This window comes from Podarcis pityusensis (assembly GCF_964106645.2).
Source record: "Podarcis pityusensis genome assembly, chromosome: 11".
NCBI classification, from domain to species: Eukaryota; Metazoa; Chordata; class Lepidosauria; order Squamata; family Lacertidae; genus Podarcis; species Podarcis pityusensis.
This window is the reverse complement of record NC_138036.1, coordinates 60,194,876-60,216,914: the sequence shown is the minus strand read 5'-3', so window position 1 is coordinate 60,216,914 and position 22,039 is coordinate 60,194,876. Positions and strand designations below refer to the sequence as shown.

At 39.2% G+C, this 22,039-nt stretch overlaps 1 protein-coding gene across 6 annotated transcripts in view; it reads left to right on the top strand.

Moving 5' to 3' along the window:
- LOC308458002 (proprotein convertase subtilisin/kexin type 5-like) overlaps positions 1-22,039 on the top strand; it is a 167,837-nt gene that overhangs the window by 141,777 nt on the left and 4,021 nt on the right. For all 6 annotated transcript variants that reach the window (XM_080972454.1, XM_080972455.1, XM_080972456.1 and 3 more), the window contains 10 exons: positions 1,618-1,735; positions 3,779-3,988; positions 10,480-10,616; positions 11,705-11,848; positions 12,177-12,279; positions 14,245-14,438; positions 15,899-15,983; positions 16,718-16,815; positions 17,120-17,249; positions 18,057-18,172. In XM_080972454.1, the coding sequence (XP_080828580.1) occupies positions 1,618-1,735; positions 3,779-3,988; positions 10,480-10,616; positions 11,705-11,848; positions 12,177-12,279; positions 14,245-14,438; positions 15,899-15,983; positions 16,718-16,815; positions 17,120-17,249; positions 18,057-18,172 (1,335 nt within the window). The remainder of the gene's footprint in view (positions 1-1,617; positions 1,736-3,778; positions 3,989-10,479; positions 10,617-11,704; positions 11,849-12,176; positions 12,280-14,244; positions 14,439-15,898; positions 15,984-16,717; positions 16,816-17,119; positions 17,250-18,056; positions 18,173-22,039) is intronic.

Genomic DNA, 22,039 nt, shown 5'->3' with positions numbered 1-22,039 from the left:
GGATAAATAAAAGTATATATCCCACGCATTATCTTTCCAAGAAGTTGTTAATGCAATTGCATTTCTAACATGTTACCTGAAAGGAATCTTATAGCACTGCCAGAGGCTCCTGAAATTGATAATGTCAGGTTCAGCAACAGTAGCAATTCTAATTTAAACATATAAAAATGGATAACGTTTTAATGGTGTGGTCACATGAGTAAGCACATCTTTTTTGTCAAGATGTAGGGGATTAGCTGTTTTATCAACTCTGTAATGATTTCCCAAATTGCTGTTATTTAGTCTGTGAAAATGAGGGGCCTGTCTCAGTACCTGGAGCTGCTAGCCAAATCCATGTGATTGGGGCCTTTGAAGTGTGAGCATCGCAGACAGCCAAATATCAGCTGTCTGGAATGGCTGCACATGGACGTCCGTAATAGCACCACCGAGGCTGTTTTGATTTGGCGGGCAGGGGTCTAAATCTCTTGTGTGTATGCATTTTTGTTTAAAATGGCAGGGCACATGTTAATGCTACTCTTTGTTCATCACAAAAATAAAGTTCTGAAACATTAAGTGTACTGTCTATCAGCCATGGGAGGTTAATGTGGGTACTACAACATTGGGCGGTAATCTTTTTCTCAGGAGTAAAAAGATAGACTTATTAAATAAAATACATTCAAAATCAAGTTGCCAATAGGAAGGTAGCTTTTTCTACCCATAGCTTGAAGAGTGTGATGGAATCAGGGTGCTAGCTCAACTACATATATGCAATTCTAACATGGTTTAATAGATAATTTCCATCAACAAATGCTTACAATTAACAGTAAGGATTACTGAATTGCCTTGAAAGTTATGAGTCCTAGAGCACATAACTGTGCATGATACATTATACAGCTAACATAAGCAAAACTCAGCTTCAATAAAGTGAAAAAGAGCTTACAATATAAATCTATACTATAGTCTATGCTGTATCATATTCAGAATTCCACAGTAGCGAGCACCATGGTGTTTGTGGATTCTGATTATGGCTTTTACTCCTTATAACATTCCATCATTTCATTCTAAAAGCTTGGGAAAAGCACGAGCTAAGGTGGGGCAGTGCTGCCCAAAGAGACTCAAAGATAATCTGGTTCACACACATCTGCTCCACCAGGCATTTTTCTATTGCTTTCTGGTATTATAGAATCTCAGGTGTAGGTCTGGCTGATGCATCCAAGCAGAAACATTGCCGTTCTATAATTATCATTCTGCAAGCCACAGCTTTGTTTAAACACTATCTCGGCATGCAGCCACATACAGAAATGTTAATGTGAACCAGGTGATATCCAAAGATTGTAGGCAGTCACTTCTGTGATCTTAGTTGCAATTTTTCCAGCTGCCACAAACTCTGTAATTACATTACAATCACATGGGGGAAATTGATTGCACATGTATCTGTGAATCAGACCCATATCTGACTTCGCCAGTTAACAATTGAACAATGAATTTAGATATGATTGGCAACTATATGCAGTATGGTTCTTGGCAATTAGGCGAGGGAGGAGAATTAAGAGGAATGTAGCAGTAATGTGTGTTGCGTTCTATGAAAGAGCATAGAATTACTTTGTAATTGTAAACAATTCTGTTTATGTTTTGCAGTTAGCCACCTATATGGATTTGGATTGATGGATGCTGAAGCCATGGTGATAGAAGCAGAAAAGTGGACAACAGTCCCTCCACAGCATGTGTGTGTTGAAAATACAGATCGGCAAATCAAGTAATGCTTGTTGAAGACGTTTGTTGACACATATGCATGCATATATATTTATTGTGGCTGTACATTGCAGCTTGTATTTGTTTGGTTTTCTGTAAGATAATCCTAAGGCAATGGTTCTCAAACGTATTTTTTTTCCTACTGGGCATTTGAAGATTTCTGAGATTCTTGGCAGATCACTTAATTTTGTGCTTGTGTTTTACAAATCAAAGCACATATATAATAACTCATATTTTTAATTATTATTTCAGTGCCAACATTGTCATTGAAAATATCGCCATATTATAAAAATCATGGTCCCTAGGCTAGGGCCTTGTTAGCCTGTGTCACAACAAGCCAATATGATCAAGTGCCAAGTCAGCAATTAGCTTCTCCCCTGGGTGGTAGAGATGCAGAGAAAATACCTTCTCAGCTGCGGTTCCCCAACTGTGGAACATTCTCACCTGGGAGACGCACCTTTTTACATTTTAGGCACCATGCCGTGCCATTCCTTTTCTTCCATGTGTTTGATTGTTGACCCTAACCTCTTTTTTGTAGTTCTGGATCTATTGGTTAGCTTTGATATACTAGATAACAAATTATATCATTAATATAATATGCTTTGTGTTTAATAATAATATATAGACGTTTGAGAGGAATCCATCTAGTGACAGCACTCAGTACACTTCTACCTCACAAACATTTCTGGGTTTGGGTCCAAGATCTAAGCTTTCACTCCCAGTCCATGTCGGCTCTGGCTATATGATCAGGGAAGTCTGTGCATGTGCAGTCTGTACCATACATGTGCTTTGCTCAGACCTGCAGTTGAATTCATGGAAGTCAGGACTAGAGGAAAATAGGTGCAACATAAATCCCTGCCCCCTTCTGTACATGCATTCACTGAGCTCACACAAGGAAAGGGAGGACTGCAGCAGGTATGATACCAGTTGTTTTTTGAATAAAGAAATAGATTAAGGATATTTGTGCTGCTGTTCTGTGAATGTCAGTTTATGAAGTTTCCATTCAGACTGATTTTTTTATTTTAATTAAATCCTTTGTTACTTTGATGAATACCGTACGGGTGCTGTGCCCATACACAGCGAGGTCCCTGTGGGGCTCAGTGGACTGTTTCTTCACAGCATTGTGCTCCCTATGCATTCCATGCAGACACAGAGACAATGCCCCAGGATATTATGAGCAATGGCAATTTTGTACATAATTCTGCTGCAGTCCTCCCTTTCCATAATTCAAAAGTTATTTGTGGTCTGGATCTCAGGTTTCCTGTCTCAACTTTTCTGTCTAAGGTGGTATTTATCAGGCCTAAATCTAATAATTCCAATCACATTATAATGACAGCCTCATAGAGGCTTATAAAAGCCTGAGCCAAAAGTAAACTAGAACATATTTGGCAGAGAAACCAGTTTAATAATGTATAGAGCTTCTGACACCTTGGGGCTGGTTGCTGTTTCTACCCTTCAGCCTGCCTTGTTTTTTGGGGGCCCTGGCTGTAACTTTTGTTTTTGACAAGCTCACTTCCACGGATGGTTACTGATTCACATGATATGGAATCTACCGTACATCATAGTGCATGTATCTTTAGTTGTTTCACAATATCAAGCTGTGTGTGAAAGTTATCACTTGGTTAACACGGTTGTATGAACCAGACTTCAGGGACACATACGGTGGCTTGTGACTTAAATGTATCATCTCTCATTTGTGCCTTCAGAAGAGGCTACTCGTACAGCTCAAATAATTTTTAATAGAAAAATATGAAAGACGATATAAATTGTTTTCTGGAATCTGGAACTTCTGTAAACTAATTGGCTTTCTTGTTAACTGTGGTGATGCTTATCTTTTAGCCTGTAGTACTATTTAAGTGAGGGTATAATTGATTTCATCTAATGAATAGAATGTTAAGCTTACCCAGACATGTAAAAAAAAAGTCCTGCTTAAACCTATTTCAGTATCACCAAAATTCAATACACAGTTCAAGGATAAAAGTGATTTATAACAAATTATCTGTAGTATTCACTGGAGACCATGACTATGTTGGTGTCTTTGAAACAGAACAATACGACCAGATAATATTCGTAATGGACCAGATAATGGTGTCCGTTCAATATACAAAGCAACAGGCTGCGCAGATAATGCCAATCACCATGTCATCTACCTGGAACACGTCGTTGTGCGCATCACTGTCACACATCCCCGGAGAGGTGACCTGGCAATTTATTTGACTTCTCCTTCTGGAACAAAATCTCAACTATTGGCTAACAGGTATAATAATCATATTCAACTTTCAGTCCAATAAGAGTTGACTGTCCAGGGTGTACCCAATTTAAATAAAGGCAACTGGAGAAACCGCTTAGATACTCGTGTCTTGGAGAGAAGAAAAAAATGAGGTGGAATTGGAGATCTGCTGCCACTGTTAATATCAACAGTGGCTAGAATAAGGCTGTAATCTTTAGCGTTGGGCACAATAGATTTTGACAAATCCTTGAGGGATGAGATCATTGCAGAATACAGAGGAAGTGAAACAAGATCAGTATTGCAAGACATGGTTGATGGAGGAATAGCTGCTAATGACGTGCTGTTAAAGTTGTCCTTCCAAAATAAGGATAATGCCAGGGTGGATGTTCCAGCCTGTTTCACACATGATGCTATCATAAACCTTAGTTCCATTGTTGATCTTGTCTGTCTTTTTTGAGTTCTGGTGCTGATCAAGAGCGTCTAACTGGATATTTCATGAACTCTGATTTTTATGAGGTTGTTTTCTGGGATAAGTGGACAAGTGGCCCAAGAATCCTTTAGCATAATCGGTTGGGTTTGAGTCAATGAAATGATGAAAAAGGGTTGTCTATTAATTTTAATGGTCTGGCTAGGGCTATTGTCGCTTTAGAATTAATACTGCATAATGTGAGGACTTTTTCAGCTAAGTCTCAAGAGTTGTTATCTAGTGCTCTCGCATGACCAGGTCATGGGTGAACTTTTGTCCTTCCAACTTCAGTGGCACGCCCAAAATTCCGAACCCCTGCCTCTCGCCTTCCATTCTGTTCAATTCACTACATCATAGTTGCAACACCCTTTGGCTTCCCCTAGACTCTGCGCCCAGTGAAGCACAACCCGTTGCACTGGCCTAAATCCACCTCTGAGCAGGTGACACTTCCACATGTGCAAGTTGCCAAGTCTCCCAACTTGGTGCAAGTCTCCCAAGTTCTGACAATTCCTTCCTCTCTCTGTTGCATGTCCCATATTGATCTGGAGAGTCTCTCAACTGGAGAACCAGTGTGGTGTAGTGGTTAAGAGCAGTAGTCTCATAATCTGGTGAACCGGGTTCGCTTCCCCGCTCCTCCATTTGCAGCTGCTGGGTGACCTTGGACTAGTCACACTTCTCTGAAGTATCTCAGCCTCACTCACCTTACAGAGTGTTTGTTGTGGGGGAGGAAGGGAAAGGAGATTGTGAGTCGCTTTGAGACTTTTTAGGGTAGTGATAAAGCGGGATATCAAATCCAAACTCTTCTTCAGCTGTTAGGATCAGCTCTAAAGAGTGCACAGACATGCATGCGGAGGGGGGGACAGGACAGCCACATTATGCATGCAACATGCTGCATGAAAAGATTTGGATTGGAGCCTCAGTTAGCATACTTGCTTACAGCACCATCATTTCACTACTAGCAGAATGTCAGATTTTCTCATCTTGCTTTGGTATAGCTGTTACATTTGGCCTAATCCGCTGGCACTGCGAGCCTTAAACTACATTTTGTTTGGCTCTGTCCAAGTCTAGATAATACACAAAATAGAGAAATAAAAAGAAAGGTTCATAAAGTTCAGCCTGCATCAAGTACATAAATTCAAATGGAAAACAATACATGGTTAAGTATTGGTGGGAAAGAATTATGCTCATGACTTCTAAGTCAACTTTAGAAGCGTTAAACTTTGCCTGTAGCATACCCTATGTTTGTCAGGGGTAATTGGCAGGTTCTATTTTAAGGTTATCCTAAGTAATATTGGAAAGGTAGGTCATCAGTGTCTCCCCCACCCCCCATGCTTTCCTTTGAAGGACTGCAATACCTCAAGGACCCCTCTCCCCATATAAACCGACCCAGACCCTGTGATCATCACCTGAGGTTCTTCTTTGTGTCTCCACACCATAAGAAGTCCAGAGAGTGGCCACACAAGAATGGGCCTTTCCTGCAGTGGAATGTTCTCCTCCGGGAGGTTCATCTGGCGCCTTCATTATACAACTTTAGGCACCAACGAAAACATTCCTCTTCAACCAAGCCTTGGGCTGATTAATATTCTACGGCCTTTAAAATGTGTTTGGGAGGATTTGTTTTGTTTTGTTTTGTTTTTGTTCTAACTATTTGTGCTTTTATCTTGTATTTTTATCTTGTTAACTGCTCTCAGATCTTCGGATGAAGGGCTGTATATAAATTTATTATTATTATTATTATTATTATTATTATTATTATTTCTTGTACGCTCTTTTAAAAATGTCTAAAAGGATTCAAAAATAATGTTTACAAGGTTATTTTCTTTCTAAATAAAAAAAATCCTTCCAGTAGCACCTTAAAGACCAACTAAGTTAGTTCTTGGTATGAGCTTTCGTGTGCAAGCACACTTCTTCAGATACAGATATTTTCTTTCTAAGTAACTGAAAATAAATGTGGTGGTCTGTTGCTGCAGTTGAAAATGTGCAGCATCATTGTTCTGTAGAAAAGAGCTTGTTTGAATACAAAAATGCAAGAAGGATAGGATAAGCAATGCTTGAGAACATTGTTGCATGTTGTTAGCTTCAAGAATGCCTTGGCAGCAGATATCCCCGCTCCTTGGTCAGTGCTGTGTTGCTACTGACTCAGACACAGTGAACCTTGGATACACATGATTAATAGCAGCAATTCACATGTTTTTACTGAAGTCAGAAAAATCATTGATTCATCATTAATCTTGTGGGTTTGATTTGGAAGCGATTATTGAGATTGCTTGAACTGCAAAGATGTATTTAACACTTGAACTCTTAAAACAAACAAGTCTTCATTGTGCATTTTATTAGACAATTAAGCTATTATATCAGACAGTGTTAGGGTTTTGTCTATGAATACTTCAATTTTTAATGGTGGTTACTCATTTTAAAAAACACCTTAAGGTAGTAAGAATGATAAGTGTTTGCTTTTAGGTATTGGTTGGATTCTGTTGTCATTTGCTGGAGTCTTTGCATTGTTTGTAAAAGTTATGACAGTTAACACCTCCCTTTTCACGTGGTTAGACTGGATATTCAAGGGACAGAACAGAAGAAAATAAGAGGAAAATACAAGCTTAGAAAGGGACAGGGATCACATACTTTCAGTGAGACTCATAGAATCATAAATTTGGAAGGCGCCTTTAAGACCATCTGGTCCAACCCCCTGCTCAGTGGAGGAATTCCAGAGCAAGAACGTCTCCAACGCTTCTCCTTGAGGAGCTGTAGTGGGGGTGGCCCATCCCCATCCCTGGGCAATTGGTTCCATCATCCACGTGTTCTTGTTACCAGTATGCCTCTCCTGATGTTAAACCAAAATCTACCCTCCTATAGCTTAACCTCAATAGATCTAGTGCTGCCCTAAACTATGGTTTATTTAGCGTAGTATTGTGAGAAAATAACTTTCAGCAGCTAGCAGCCCCAGTCACAAGAAATGGAACATGCCATCTTCAGAGGCGATATACTTCTGAGAATCTGATCCTGTGGGCAGACAGGAGGGTGGAAGGGCTCCCACACCCTGCTTCTGAGTTTCCTCAGAATATCTTGCCAGCCCCTGCTGGAGTCCATGGAACTTTAGATTGATCCAGCATGGCAGATACCCTGACCATCCACTGAATTACTGAAAGCTCTTGATCAAACTGTGAAAGCAAACAAGCAAAATGCACTGTTCTCCCCTTCAGCCTGTTGTTTTTTATGAGATGCTTGCTTTCCACTGTTCCATTCTATTTTTTCAGTGAAAACTATAATTCTAAAAAGTATTCTACCCATTTTTAATGCTGTATAGCCTACGCCCCAACTTCTCTGTCTGAACTGGATGTTGATGAAACCTCCAAAAGGCCCTGAGTGTTTCTGTTGATATAATTGACAGAAACAAGTGCTGTTCCAATGTATTAGCATCATTCCAGGCAGGCAGGCAGTGAATAAAAAAAGAAATAGATTCTATGGCTCTGGGGAAATAAGTATTGCTGAAGACTAGGAAACAACAGCATGAGTAAGTAGATGTGGGGAAAACATTTACTTTTGTTTCTTTCAAACTGCAAAACAGTATGAAAAAGACACATTTTAAAAAGAAGAATAGCTATTTTGCAATGTTCCAGGGCCCTATATTTTTATTGTATGTAAGGCAAAATGCAAAATACCGTTAATCAGGGGAATTGACACAAGTTTCTGGTGCAAATTTGCATAAAAATTGCATATGTAGTTTCTGAGCAAATTAAGATAGTGTGTGCTCAAGACTCACTAGTACTGTACAATTGTACCTTGGTTGTCAAACAGAATCCATTCTGGAAGTCTATTCGACTTCCGAAAACATTTGACAACCAAGGCATGGCTTCTGATTGGCTGCAGGAGTTTCCTGCACTCAATCAGTAGCTACGGAAGCCGCGTCAGACGTTTGGCTTCCAAAGAATGTTTGCAAACCGGAACACTCACTTCCAGGTTTGCGGCATTCAGGAGCCAAAACGTTCGAGTCGCAAGGCGTTAGGGATCCAAGGTACGACTGTACTTCGCAGCATACCAATCAACCTTGTAAGAAATGTAACAAAAGCTTTGTGTTGAAATATTTTTTTTTATGGAGCAGGGGCCTGAGATGTGAGGCCAGCAGAAAAGTTTTTGGGCTTGGGCCTTTAATAAAGAAGAAGGCATTCAAATTCAATATTGAGATTACTGTTGGTTTCCCTAATTTCTTGTTCAAGTTTTATAATACTCAAGGATTATAAAAAAAGAAATCAATTGTCAGCAGCCCAAAGGTCTCAGGTTTCAGCAGTCCAAAGTTTTCAGTGTTACAAAATAAAGAGATTTGAGCAGTTTATATAATATTTCCCAAAAAAGTGGTGAGGGAAAGTGTGACAGACACACCCACACTGAAGATGGGTAACCTGACTGCTATTATAGGTGTGTTATTTGATAAATATTTTCCTGTATTCCCACAACAGAGGTTTTTTATTAACTGTGGTAGCGTTTACTGTATGTAGAGGGGAACTTGTGACCAATTAAATCTCCACCAGCGAATCTAAATAAGGATGAGGCACTTTTAGAACAAAACAAGAACTTTATTTCCTCTCAAATAAGTTATTGCCTAGTGGTTACTTTTGAAAGTCAGAATACTTTGTTTAAAACAAACGCTTGTTACAGAGATATTTTAGATAATAGAATTGAAAAGGACTCTGAGGGTCATCTAGTCCAACCCTATGTAATGCAGGAATCTCAACTAGATCAATGCATGACAGATGGCAATTTTGGGAAAGGCAGGCTGGGGGTGCCATGTGGAGTGTGCCAGCTCAGCCCTGCAGAGCAGTGGCATTGCTTGGGTTCCCATCAACACATGCACTCCCACTTACACGCACGCCAAAAACAGCCCCCAAAAGGGGCAGGGTGGAATGGGGCAGGGGTGGAAGAGAGAAATCCCCACTTATGCATCTCCTGTAACAGAACCCCAGTATAAGTGGCTTCCACGGGGGAGCCCAAAAAAGAATGTGGTTTGTCAAGGGAGCCGTGGACTCAACAAGGTTGAAAACCACTGTTCTATGCTATTTAATATTTATATGAAACTCTTGGGAGCTGGCATGTGAAAATTGGGAGCATGGTGTCATCAGTGTACTGATGACATGCAACACTATCTCTCCATTCCATCAGAATCAGGAGAGGCCGAGAAGGTGTTGGACTCGATGGGAGGCCAAAAAATGAAGCTGAATCCTGTTGAGATGGAGGTGCTATTGGTGGGTAGTTCCCAGTCTGGAAATTAGGTGTACAACCTATTCTGGGAAGGGTTGCATCTGAATTTCAAGCTGCCACTGGAGTGCTTATGTCCTGCTTAACTGGACCACCAGCTATAGCTGTTCCTGGTCCAGGATAGGCTAGTCTCAATTGTCCACGCTCTGGCAGTCTCCTACTTTCATGTCATGTCATTCTTCCCAGGCTCTTTTTGTAGCATCCTATAGAATCATAGAGTTGGAAGGGACACCAAGGGTTTTCTAGTCCAACCCCCTGCAATGAAGGAATAACCCTGCATCCATTTCTCCTGGAAGTTGGGGACAGGAACTCCAATGTACATTTTAACTGGATCCAATACTGTAATTAGATTTATGGGCTTGGCTGGTTTCTTTAATAATATTACTTTATATAATATAAAACATTTGCGCAAAAGTATGTTCCTATTTGTTCTTGTATTTGTATTTTTATGTTAGTTTATATTATTATTATTATATATATATATATAATATTATATATATTATATTATATTATTAGTGTGGTGTAGTGGTTAAGAGCGGTAGTCTCGTAATCTGGTGAACCGGGTTCGCGTCTCCGCTCCTCCACATGCAGCTGCTGGGTGACCTTGGGCTAGTCACACTTCTCTGAAGTCTCTCAGCCCCACTCACCTCACAGAGTGTTTGTTGTGGGGGAGGAAGGGAAAGGAGAATATTAGCCGCTTTGAGACTCCTTCGGGTAGTGATAAAGCGGGATATCAAATCCAAACTCTTCTCTTCTTCTTCTTCTTCTTCTTCTTCTTCTTCTTCTTCTTCTTTAAAAGGTTATTTGACCATTCCATGGAAGGGTTTAAAAGCTGGGAGTTTATGACAACTCATTGCTGGGGTGAAAAAGCAGCTGGTGACTGGATTTTGGAAATTTATGATACCCCGTCACAGCTAAGAAACGTCAAGACTCCAGGTACAAATTTTATAATTTTGTTAGTGATGTGCATTTAAGTTCCAGTGATAGAAAAGTCTTGTAGTAGTAGTAGTAGTAGTAGTAGTAGTATATTTATCAGTCACTTTAAAAAAAATGAACTCAAAGCTACTTACAAACACTAGAAAGAGATATAAAACTTTTTAAAATAATTGCACTTCCATGTTCCTGTTTCATTTGGGGTGAATTCAAAATCATTTTTCTGGTACATTTCATTTTAATGCATGTTTATAAGTTTTGGTAGCTGAGACACTGGGAGGATAGTAGGAGTAGTAGAATGAAAACAGTTGAATACAATAGATGTGTATCCTATGCGGGGGTTTATGTTCTGCGGATCACGGCAAATCATGTATAGTCAAAACACACTGGGTTTAATGGTGGGCGAGATTACCAAAGTCTTTTTTCCCAGATGCCTGCCCCCTTTCCACCCTCTTTTTATTTTGTGTGTGTGTAAATACAGATATATATAGATTCGCCAAACATGTAAAGCTTGAATGTGTACAAGTTAAATGTGTGTAAATTGTGGGCTCACCTTGGAAAATAATGACAATTTTTCCCTGCCATTTCCTTCCTGGGTTGTATGCCACTCAGCGCTGCTAGAGGTTCAGCTATCTTTCCAATCCCCTGGAATTCCTTGGACTCTCTAAATCTCCTCTGGAGGGTTCTCCAATCCTCTGGAGCAGGTTTAAGAGTGTGGGGTACTGCAGGAGGGGGGATAGTAGGAAATTGCTTGCATATGTGGCACTGGAAAACAACTGGGACATACACGGAAGAAGACTAAATCAGAATCTCCCTTAACATTGCTTGATGGACATTTTGTGGCCTATGTTATTGTGGTGCCAAGTAATTTCTTTCCTGCACTAATACTGATGCTGCCATTGTTGACAGGTTTGTTCAGGTGGGGAAAGGAGCGATTTTATTTTTTGTATTGGTGTTAATAGTATTAATTATAACTATTAAAATGTTTGTTACATTTTTTCTGTTTATAGCTCAGACTATGATAGAAATATAGAAAATAAATTTAGAAAAAGTATTTTCCATATCTCATGTTTTTCATATGCCTCACCTAGGTAAATTGAAAGAATGGTCCTTAGTACTTTATGGTACTTCTGTTCAGCCTTATTCCCCAAGAAATGATTTCCCAAAAGCCGAACGAGTACGCTCAAGTCCAATAGAAGACCCTACAGAAGATTATGGGGCAGATGACTATGCAGGTAATATGAAGCAGAATGTTTCAGATGTATCTGCCTCAAATATGCCCACCAATATACTAGTGTAAAAGATTGGCAGTCCCTTTTTCACTTGCTTTTACATAATGCTATTAATGTCATGTCCTGGTTCAAGAAACCTTGGATAGTGACTCTGGCTAAAGATCAGTCAGGGTCTGGTTCAGAAATCCAAAATTCCCCACAATACGTATTTCCAGTTTTGATTTATTTTATTATTATTATTTACTTCCAAAGCAAATACATAAGACCAAATAGTTTCTGACAATTCCTTTGAAGTAAAGACAAATGGTGATTTGCTTTCCTTTCGCCAAAGGTCCATGCAATGCAGAGTGCAGCAAAGTAGGATGTGGTGGCCCAGGACCAGACCACTGCAATGACTGTCTACACTACTACTACAAATCTAAGAACAACACGCGGTAAGACAATATATTGCATTACTCATGGCACACGAGCCCCACAGAATTATTAGATTATACTGAATATCTTTAACTTACTTGACAAACCAGTTTGAATCTTAGCAAAATTCTTATTCAAGATACTTTTACATTTTCAGCATCAGTAGGCTTCAGAGACTAACTATATGTTACATGAATGTGTGCACATTAAAGCACATATTAAAAGTGATTCAGGGTATTTTAAAAAAACAAAACCTGCAGCTTTAGGATGTGAAATTTGGAGTAAAGAAGTAGGGGGAGGTAATATATTATTTCCTCACTTGCTATTACTCTTCTCACATGGCTGGGATGGGACTTAGCACCCTCATTTTATGGTAGTCCCGATCTTTCCTGGAGCAAAGTTTCCAAAACATGAAGCTGGTAGACTTCCATTTGATGCCTTGGCCATTGACCTACAGTGTCTCCTGGGGCTCTATTCTGCTTCCTTGGGTGAAGCCGTCCAAGTTTTGGGAGTTTGGTGTCATCAGTATGCTGATGGCGTCCCATGCATACATCTCCTTTCTATCTCAGTACAAGGAAACAACTGAAGTTCTGGCATCCGTTACTGTCTGCGTGAGGGTGAACAAATTAAAGTTTAATCCAAACAAGACTGGAATGGCAGATCAGGGAATAAGGGTTCAACCATGCTAGGATTTGCTTACACTGCACTTGAAGGCTCAGGTTCATAGCTTGAGTTTTCTTCTGAATCTATTCATAAGTCTAGATCTCCAGATTTGGCAGTGGTTTTTGCACAGTTCACACTGGTGTGCCTACTATACCCATTCCTATAGGTGTCAGATCTGGCCTTGGTTATATATACATGCCTTATATATAATTGGAATACTCTTTGAACAATGTTTGGAACTTTACCCAATTTAGATTTCTGGAGCCAAACTGTTAACTGGGGGAAGTTATGTAGGGAGCATGTGATTCCTAAATTACTACTTCTGTTTCTGGGAACAATTCAAAGTGCTGGTTCCAACCTAAATGTATTGAGACCAGTTTATGACTTTCCCATACAAGCCTGCTGAGAGATCTCCAAGAGAGGCACTTCTCTTAATCCTGCCAATATCTGAGAATGAGGAGGGACATGAGAAAAGACCTTTCTCCATGGTTGTGCCTAAGCTGTGGAACTCCCTCCCTAGAGATGCCCACTAGGCGCCATGTCAGATGTCCTTCAGGTGACAACTTGTTCATTTTGGCGAGCCTTTGGCTTTGTGTCTTTACTAGGTTTTATTTGCCCACCATTTTATTTTAGTTAAGCATCCTGGTTGACTTACAAATGTTTTATTATATTTGTATTGATATTGATGACATTGATATTACTGTCATTGGTTCTATATGCAGAAAGAGAGGCTACAAACTGAAATACTTTAAAACATGTTAAGGAAGGGGCTTGGCAATTAATGGGCAAAAGATAAAAGTGAGTGAAGAATCTTATCTAGACACAATATTCAGGTGTTTGAGCCTTCATGTGATTAGGGTTTGGTAAGGGGAGAATGGGGACACACCTGGTAGGCCCAGTCTCTCTGATGCATTGATGTCAGTCGTTCTCTTCCCTTCCACTCATTAGAGACTGAAGATCTGCAGAAGGACGCCTGCTCTACATGCCGAGGGTCCCTCTGTAATTTTTAAACCTGATCATACAAGAGCCTACAGGCCTGCTCTAGGCCATTTGCCTTCTAACAAAGTGGAGGGTAGCAGGACCGGTAATTGGGGTGTAACAGTGGAAGCAGATTCAGTGAGCCTACCTTCCCTTATCGTGTGAGGACAGCCGAACAGGGCTTTGGACACAAATGAGACTGGCTTGGTTTGTGCCATCCCTGGTTGTAGTCTCTGCTTCCATAAACAAGAGGCAAGCCACTGTTCTAATCAACGCAGTTGCTTTTTTCCTGCCAAATTCATTGATAATTCTGACTCAGTCTTTTATTATCTTGTAAAATGAAGAATCTGCGTTCCCAACTGTCCTCCTGGTCACTACAGCGCCGACAAGAAACGCTGTAAAAAGTGCTCACCCAACTGTGAAACATGTTTTGGAAGCCACAGTGATCAATGTAATACCTGTAAACCTGGTTACTATATCAATGAAGAGTCCAGGAATTGTGTTACCAGCTGTCCAGATGGGTTTTACCTGGATAATAGTAAGTATTTAAAAACAAAACCCTGTTATAATATTGGAAATAATTGGAAATCTTCAAGTTGCCATTAATGCATATTAGGGCTGATGATATTTATTAAACCATTACATACTACCTTTCCATTTCAGGTTGAACACTCAAGGCGCATATCAGAATTCTAAAAATACCACTGAATAAACACATAAAAATAAACACATAAAAACAGATAACAGATAATAAAAAAACAACAACAATCATAATATAAAGGAAATCTGGCATAATACAGTCAGACATCAGGGATCACGAAGAAATTAATTTCAGTTCATATTTAAAGGTGAATTTCTAAAGCTTGCGCTTCCCGAAATAAAATGAGAACCAAAACACAGTCAGCTTTCAAAATTCGTACTAATCAAAATTCTCCAACCAAACGATGTCTACAAATATGCATTTATTGAGACGAAGTTTGTATAAAAATTAACATATTAGTGGAAATAACATACTGAACACAGTGAGACTTAGTTCTAGGTAAACATGCGTGGGATGTTCGTCTCCCTTTTTATGCCCAGGACATTTCATTCTACAATGGCATTGCCATCCCCCCACACACATTTCTGGTTTTCCCCATTGTTTCTCTTCTTTTTCATATTGTTTTTGTAAAACATACTGATTTTAGTTCCTCAGTCAGGGTGGTTATCTTTATATCTGCAGCACTGATGCCAACTACTCAGAAAATAGGAGCTTTTACACACACGAGAAAGTTCCCCGTGATAATGAATGTCTACAATCTACACTTTAATTCTGTACAGCATCATGTACATATTTTTAATAATAATAAAAATTATTACATGGATATGTATACAAGAAGTTTATTTCTACAGGACCCAGTGGTTATGTGCTATGAAGAACAGCAAATAAAGTCTAATATTTTTTATTTTTTATAAATGTAGCTTGTTATCTTTTGGCATTACTGAAAAGGTTTACTACAACTCAATGAGGAAAAGTTTACAGAATTGACCCCATGTATTAAAATCATTTATATAATCAGATAATAGAAATTATTTGAATGTTAGTACTTCAGCAGCACAGAATATTACTGTATTGGCCTGAATATAAGCCTCACTTTTTCCCCAAATTCTGACCGTGAAAAGTAAAAGTGCAGCTTAAATTTGCAACCTTACAAAAACTGGCTTTTATGATATCACTGCTGAAACAAACATACGGTAAAATGGAAGGGGTGTGAGTGCCTGCGGAATTTTAAGGGAACTGCCTATATTCGGGTATTGTCTTTTTTTTCTTTTTTCCCCTTGAATTTTAAAGGTGCTGCTTATATTCAGGTGTGGCTTATATTCGGGCCAATACAGTATATTTTATTCAGCTCCTATTTGTGGTATCACATTAGGAATAGCAATAAACAAGGAGACAAAAATATATTATTGCATGTAATTGAACTGGGTTCTTTTCGTTGTGTTCCTTTTTCTTTGCAGATAAGATTGTATGCCGTAAATGCAGTGAAAACTGTAAGACATGCACTGAATTTCAAACCTGCACAGAATGCAGACATGGCCTAAGGTAAGGAAATGATAGATTGTATTGAACATGGTAGCAAGGAAAGTTAAATAATATTATTTAACCTTCACATTACAATCTGCTGAAGTGTAATATTCATTATATGTGTAATCATGGCCAACACTGAATAAAAAAAATGAAAAGCTGAGGAAGATGAAAGCTGTGGTCCGTTTAATATACAGTGCCTGCATTTGCATGTCAAAGTGGGCCATAAATCATGGCTTCCTGTGAATGAGCAGCATGTTAACACATGCTCTTGACTTGATCCTGTTTCATTCTACCCTTCCTAACCAGGAGCCTTGATTCCCATAATGAGCAAACCAAAAGTTGTGGTTTGTTTCTCTCTAAACAAACTTCAGTGGTAAGCCAAAGTTTGTTCTTGTATTTCCAATCATGGCTTGTTTGGGTTTACACATCACGTTAATGCAAGGCCTGTAATTTGTTGCTGCTGGCGACAGGACAAGCAGAACACAATTCAGCAGAGAGCACCAGCATGCCACTCGTTCATGGTATAAGTGCGGGAGCAGAGAAAGACTTGCTTGCAGAAAGCCTCTGTAAGCAAGTCATTTCACCAGACTGACCCTGTACTCATGGCGTGGTACTGAACACCAGTGTTCCTCAGAGGAGATGCATTTGTTTGAACATTAACAATATGTTAACTATTGCCAAAAAAAAAATCATACAGAAGTGCCACATGCTAATCAGCATTTTCTAATTCTGCTTGTGTATCTCTGTAGTTTACAAGGATCCAGGTGTGTCATCCGCTGCGAAACAGGAAAATACTACAATGGCAGGGACTGTGAGCCATGCCACCATTCCTGTGCTGCTTGTGCAGGTACCTCTGATATCTTTTCATCAAAGTTCAATCCCTTTTGCGATAAAAGGGGGGGGGACATTTTTTGTAGGCTGTTAATTAGCTACACTATAGCACTTCTTCCGGTGCTAGGACCTTTCTGTACTTATACTTGACTTCATTTTTAAAATCTTTTTGAAATAACTTTTCATTAAGTACACAATCCTATTCAATGTATTTTCAGTAGTCATTCATACTTCTATGTGCATAGTATAATACACATCCATTGTCTCTATGCTCTGCTGCAAATTTGTCAATATGTTACCTTGTTCTGTTGACTTCTGAGGTCCAGGAGCAGATGCTTGCATAAATTGCACTGAAGAGTATCTTATGGAGAATGGAAGATGTGTGCTGGCTTGTAACAATGGCTACTACTTTGATCACTCGCTAGAAAATGGATACAAAACTTGCAAAAGGTAAAAAGTATTCCTCAAAAACCAAATGCATCTATTTAATATGTAAACCATATCTAATTGGAGAATATAGTTCTGGCATATGATACTATTATTTAGTGAAGTATGACAATCAAGCAAAACCTTCAGACATAAATTTAATACTTGCTTTTCTTGTGAGTTCTTTGTGTAATTCCTGTATTTGTAAGATTTGATTATGTGCTAGAAGATACGTTTTATGCATCACATTCATGTCCAGGGATAGAAAAAAAAGAGCTGGCGGTGCTTTGGAAGAAATGGAGACTTTTTTTCTCCCTAGCCAAATTAATGCTAGCTTTTCACCAAAGGAGACTTCAGCAGTCAGCACTATAGGGTGACCGTAGTAAACTACTAGACTTCAGGAAACTTACTCATCTGGCTCCAGCGCTCAGCAGTCTTATGCTATTCTCCTTTGGAGAAGAATTTCCCAACTATTTTATCTCTCTTCTACCCACCCACCATTTTTCGTCTTCTATCCTTCACGATTGTTTCACAAGATAATGTATATAAAGTGTGTTGAAAATCCACAAGAGCTATATAAATGCTTATTATTTTATTCCACCCTATTGTCTTGCAACGGGCCCATGAGATTCCTTTCCACTTTTAAAGCGCCTTGGGGTTCTTTCACCTATATACACATGTTATTTACCGTATTTGTCATATTTGTGACATATGCTACTTTCTGTACATAGCTTCAGCACCTGTTGATATGAAATGAAGGAATCAAACAGTTTTTGATACTGAGACAATGTGATTAACCATATATTTAACTTATTACGTCTTTTCATTAAGATGTGATGCCAGCTGTTTTGGGTGCAGTGGTCCAGGAGAGAAAAACTGTACAAGTTGTCCAAATGGCTATATCTTAGAAACAGGTCTCTGCACAGTTGGTCTAGTCTGTAAAGATGGTAAGTAATTTTACCTGTTTCTGAATTTTTCCAGATTCTTCACATCTGTTTCATATTACATAGCCGTAGTAGACTCAATTAATTATGGTTTTCAATTCACAAAAATAGAATGCATGTGCTACTATATTTTTTTTTTTCATTTGTAACATCCATAACTTTGGCAGCTGTTTACAAATATTTAGCAATATTATAAACTAAAAGCAGTCTGGGTGGTAGGGATATTCTGCAGCAGAGGAACTGAGCCTTGCTAGGCTCACACCAGCCAGCAAAAAAAGTGAAACCACATCACACACACTTTGTTGTTGTTTGCCTTGCCCTTCCACTGAAACAACAATTCTACAGGGTGGAAGAGGGAGAATCTAAAGCAGAAGAATCACCAAAGCTCTCCCATTGTTTCTTGGGTCCCTCCCTCATTTCCCCTTCCAGTGATTCCAATGGGATCTATTCTTATTGTCCCTGGAACTACAGGATTGTCTCCTAAAGTAATAATCTATTTTTATTTATCTATTTAAATGCTATGATTCACAAAACAAGAAGCAGAATCCATGAACAACATTCCATAAAATAGTAAATGTACATATGGGAGAGGCTGAATGTTATTTTTAATTTTTGGAGTCTTAAAGGGAGCTATATAAGGGGGTAACAAGTGGGAAATGGGGACTGCAGGGACTGATATATTTTCTGAGAAATGCACATTTGCTCTAATTAATAAACCACACTCTGGCCAAATACTATTGTACAAATATTTTGTACATTTTTCTGTATATTCATCCATTAAACTATAGGTGCCCCGTGTCTATTTTTACTGCAATACAGTAGAAAAATAAGATATGAAAATGTGACTACTGACATTTCTGAGTGTCATCATCTACATAGTGCCTGCTATCCCTTTATTATCGATTTTAATTTAAGAATGTGTTTTTTACCCAAAGACTGTTTATGAGTAAACTATCATTCATTGAGTGAAATGTTTTTTCCCCCAAATACAAATGTGCTTCTCAAAACACATTTGGAGATCCTAGCTGGGATAATGCTGGACAACTATATATGTTTGGTTGTGAGGGTCCATCCAAATTCCAGTATATATTTCTGCACTAGTCTAAAAATTGAAGGACAGATTTCAGAAGACAACAAGGGCTAGAGGATAAAATTTTGCATACTATTTAAAATAAGTAAATTATCAAAGTGGACATCCGACCAGTGATCATCAGTAGCATTCACCCCTATGGAATGATGATGATTCCCACCATGTTCATTTTCCTGGCTTTTTAATTCAGAGGAGTTACTAGTAAAATTTTCTTAATTGCATCAGCAGCACTACCTATAAATTACCCAAACAATTTGTATGCTGACTATATTACTTTTTGCTAAATGGGTATCCTTATTCCGTCAACTCCCTGTGCTACTTTCTTCAAGGCCTCAATCCCTTGTGCAAAGATAGTGTATAAGACAAAAACAAGCCATCTGAGAAAAGCAAGCAAATTGTGCCTCCTTTCACATATTTCACACTTTTTAGACTGTGCTGTGATGCACAACCCAGAAATCTAGTTGACTTTATCAGCATTCAAAGTAAAGTGTGTTGGAACAAAGTTGCACAATGGAGCAGCCCATTCCTGTAGATTCTGTTAAGTTCACTGCAGTTTTGCTATTCCTTTTGATTAGGGGGAAAAAGCTCCATGGGAACTCTAAAGCCGTTTGACAAACAGTACCAGATTACTAGATTTCCTAGATTACTAAGGAAGCCTCAGCTGATTGGCATGACAGAATAACATATTTTAATGGTGGCTCGTGTGTGGATTGCCCCCTTGTCGTCAGATACCCATGCCTTTCACCCACAATCACCGGCTTCCTGTTCCCCATTTCTGTGAACCAGCTGCTTTTGTGTCTTACCAACATCCCCTTATCCTCTACTGTGGGGCTGTGGGACACCTGCTGGCAACTTTCCCTTCTAGCTCTGATGACTCCACTACCCTTCCCAAGTGTTTTCTCCCATTTCATGATTTGTATCCAGTGACAATTTCCTCCAAACTGAAAATTTCACCTTTCCAGATTCTACCTCACATTCTGCCTTCCCTTCCCTAGATGCTCTTAGAGCCACTCCACACTTTACTCAAGAGTCAGCCTTTTTCTCCAGTTCCTGTGATCTTTGGGGGCAAAATGTTAAAACTATTGTTCAGTTAATTTTAATCTTTTTCGCTAGGATCAGAGTGAGTAACCTTACAATGCATCAATGCAGATACCCTATATTTGGATATAATTAGTATATTTAGACAGTCTAAATGGGTCATTTGTGAATGATGTGAATAGAACAAATATACACCACTCTAAAAATTACTGATAAACTGAGATTTGGTCAGTGCTGTTTTTCTAGAAAAGTAGGTGCCAGAACTCGCCATGAATGCTTCCCTTGTTCTCCAATGATGACAGTGGTGCCCCCCTGAGTTGTTCTGGCTGGAAAAAAAGCCCTGCATTGGGCTATGATATATTTTTTATGATACTCTGTCAGTGTTGTGTTCGGTTTAAAAAAGCTCTTAGTCATGTTCATGAATTTCCATATTAATGTTTCCATATTTTTATAAGCTCTTCTGGAAGAGCAGAATATAAATACTAAATATGTAAATGAAACTAGCCTTTAGCTTGTGAACCTTTTTTGTGCAAAGTATTTTGACTTCAAGTTGTGCCAGCCACCTGCAATAGACAGCTTGCAACCTCCGTAACAACACATGGAAGCATTGCTGAAAGTAGGTTTCTGTTCTACAAACAGTGGTACCTCGGGTTACATACGCTTCAGGTTACAGACTCCGCTAACCCAGAAATAGTGCTTCAGGATAAGAACAGAAATCGGGCTCTGGCAGCGCAGCAGCAGCAGGAGGCCCCATTAGCTAAAGTGGTGCTTCAGGTTAAGAACAGTTTCAGGTTAAGAACGGACCTCTGGAACGAATTAAGTATTTAACCCGAGGTACCACTGTACTTCATATTGATTTCCACTAATGCTGAGCTTTAAGAAAACAAAATTCCTGTGAAGACCTTTTATTTTTCACGGATGGATTACTTTCAAGTATGATTTGCACTTTCTCACATTCTAAAGCTCATTTTTTGATACTTTGTCACAAGAAATTCTAAACTCTTTTCCCCACTCATACACAAGGCATAAAACTGCTGAAACTAAGCAGCACTGATATACTGTACAGTGGTGCCTCGCAAGACGAAATTAATCCGTTCCGCGAGAGTCTTCGTCTAGCGGTTTTTTCGTCTTGCGAAGCAACCCTATTAGCGGCTTAACGGATTAGCGCTATTAGCGGTTTAGCGGCTATTAAAGGCTTAAAGGTTTAGCGGATTAGCTGCTAAAAGGCTATTAAAGGCTATTAAAGGCTTAGCAGATTAGATAAAGGGGGGGGGAGCGAAAAAAAAATCTCTAGACTCGCTAGACATTTTCGTCTTGCGAAGCAAGCCCATAGGGGAATTCGTCCTGCGAAGCACCTCCAAAATGGAAAACCCTTTCGTCTAGCGGGTTTTCCGTCTTGCGAGGCATTCGTCTTGCGGGGCACCACTGTAATGTTAATTTAACTGGGTGAGCATTAGAGAGATGCGCTTAATATCCTCCAATTCTGCCAAAGTTTGCAAGTGTGGAGCAAGCTTCATTGAGAGAACACCAGCTAACACCAGCTAACATTTGACAGATAGATGAGAGAATCAAGAACTTCAGCCATACTTTGATCTATGATTTACAATTTACAATAGAAATACTGTCATAGTTCCTGTTTGCTTCTTACTGTCCAGGGAGAAATCTCAACCCTATATGCACTGGAGAGAAATAATAAAAAGTGAACTAAGGTGCAACACATTTGTTTTAGTAATGGGATTTCC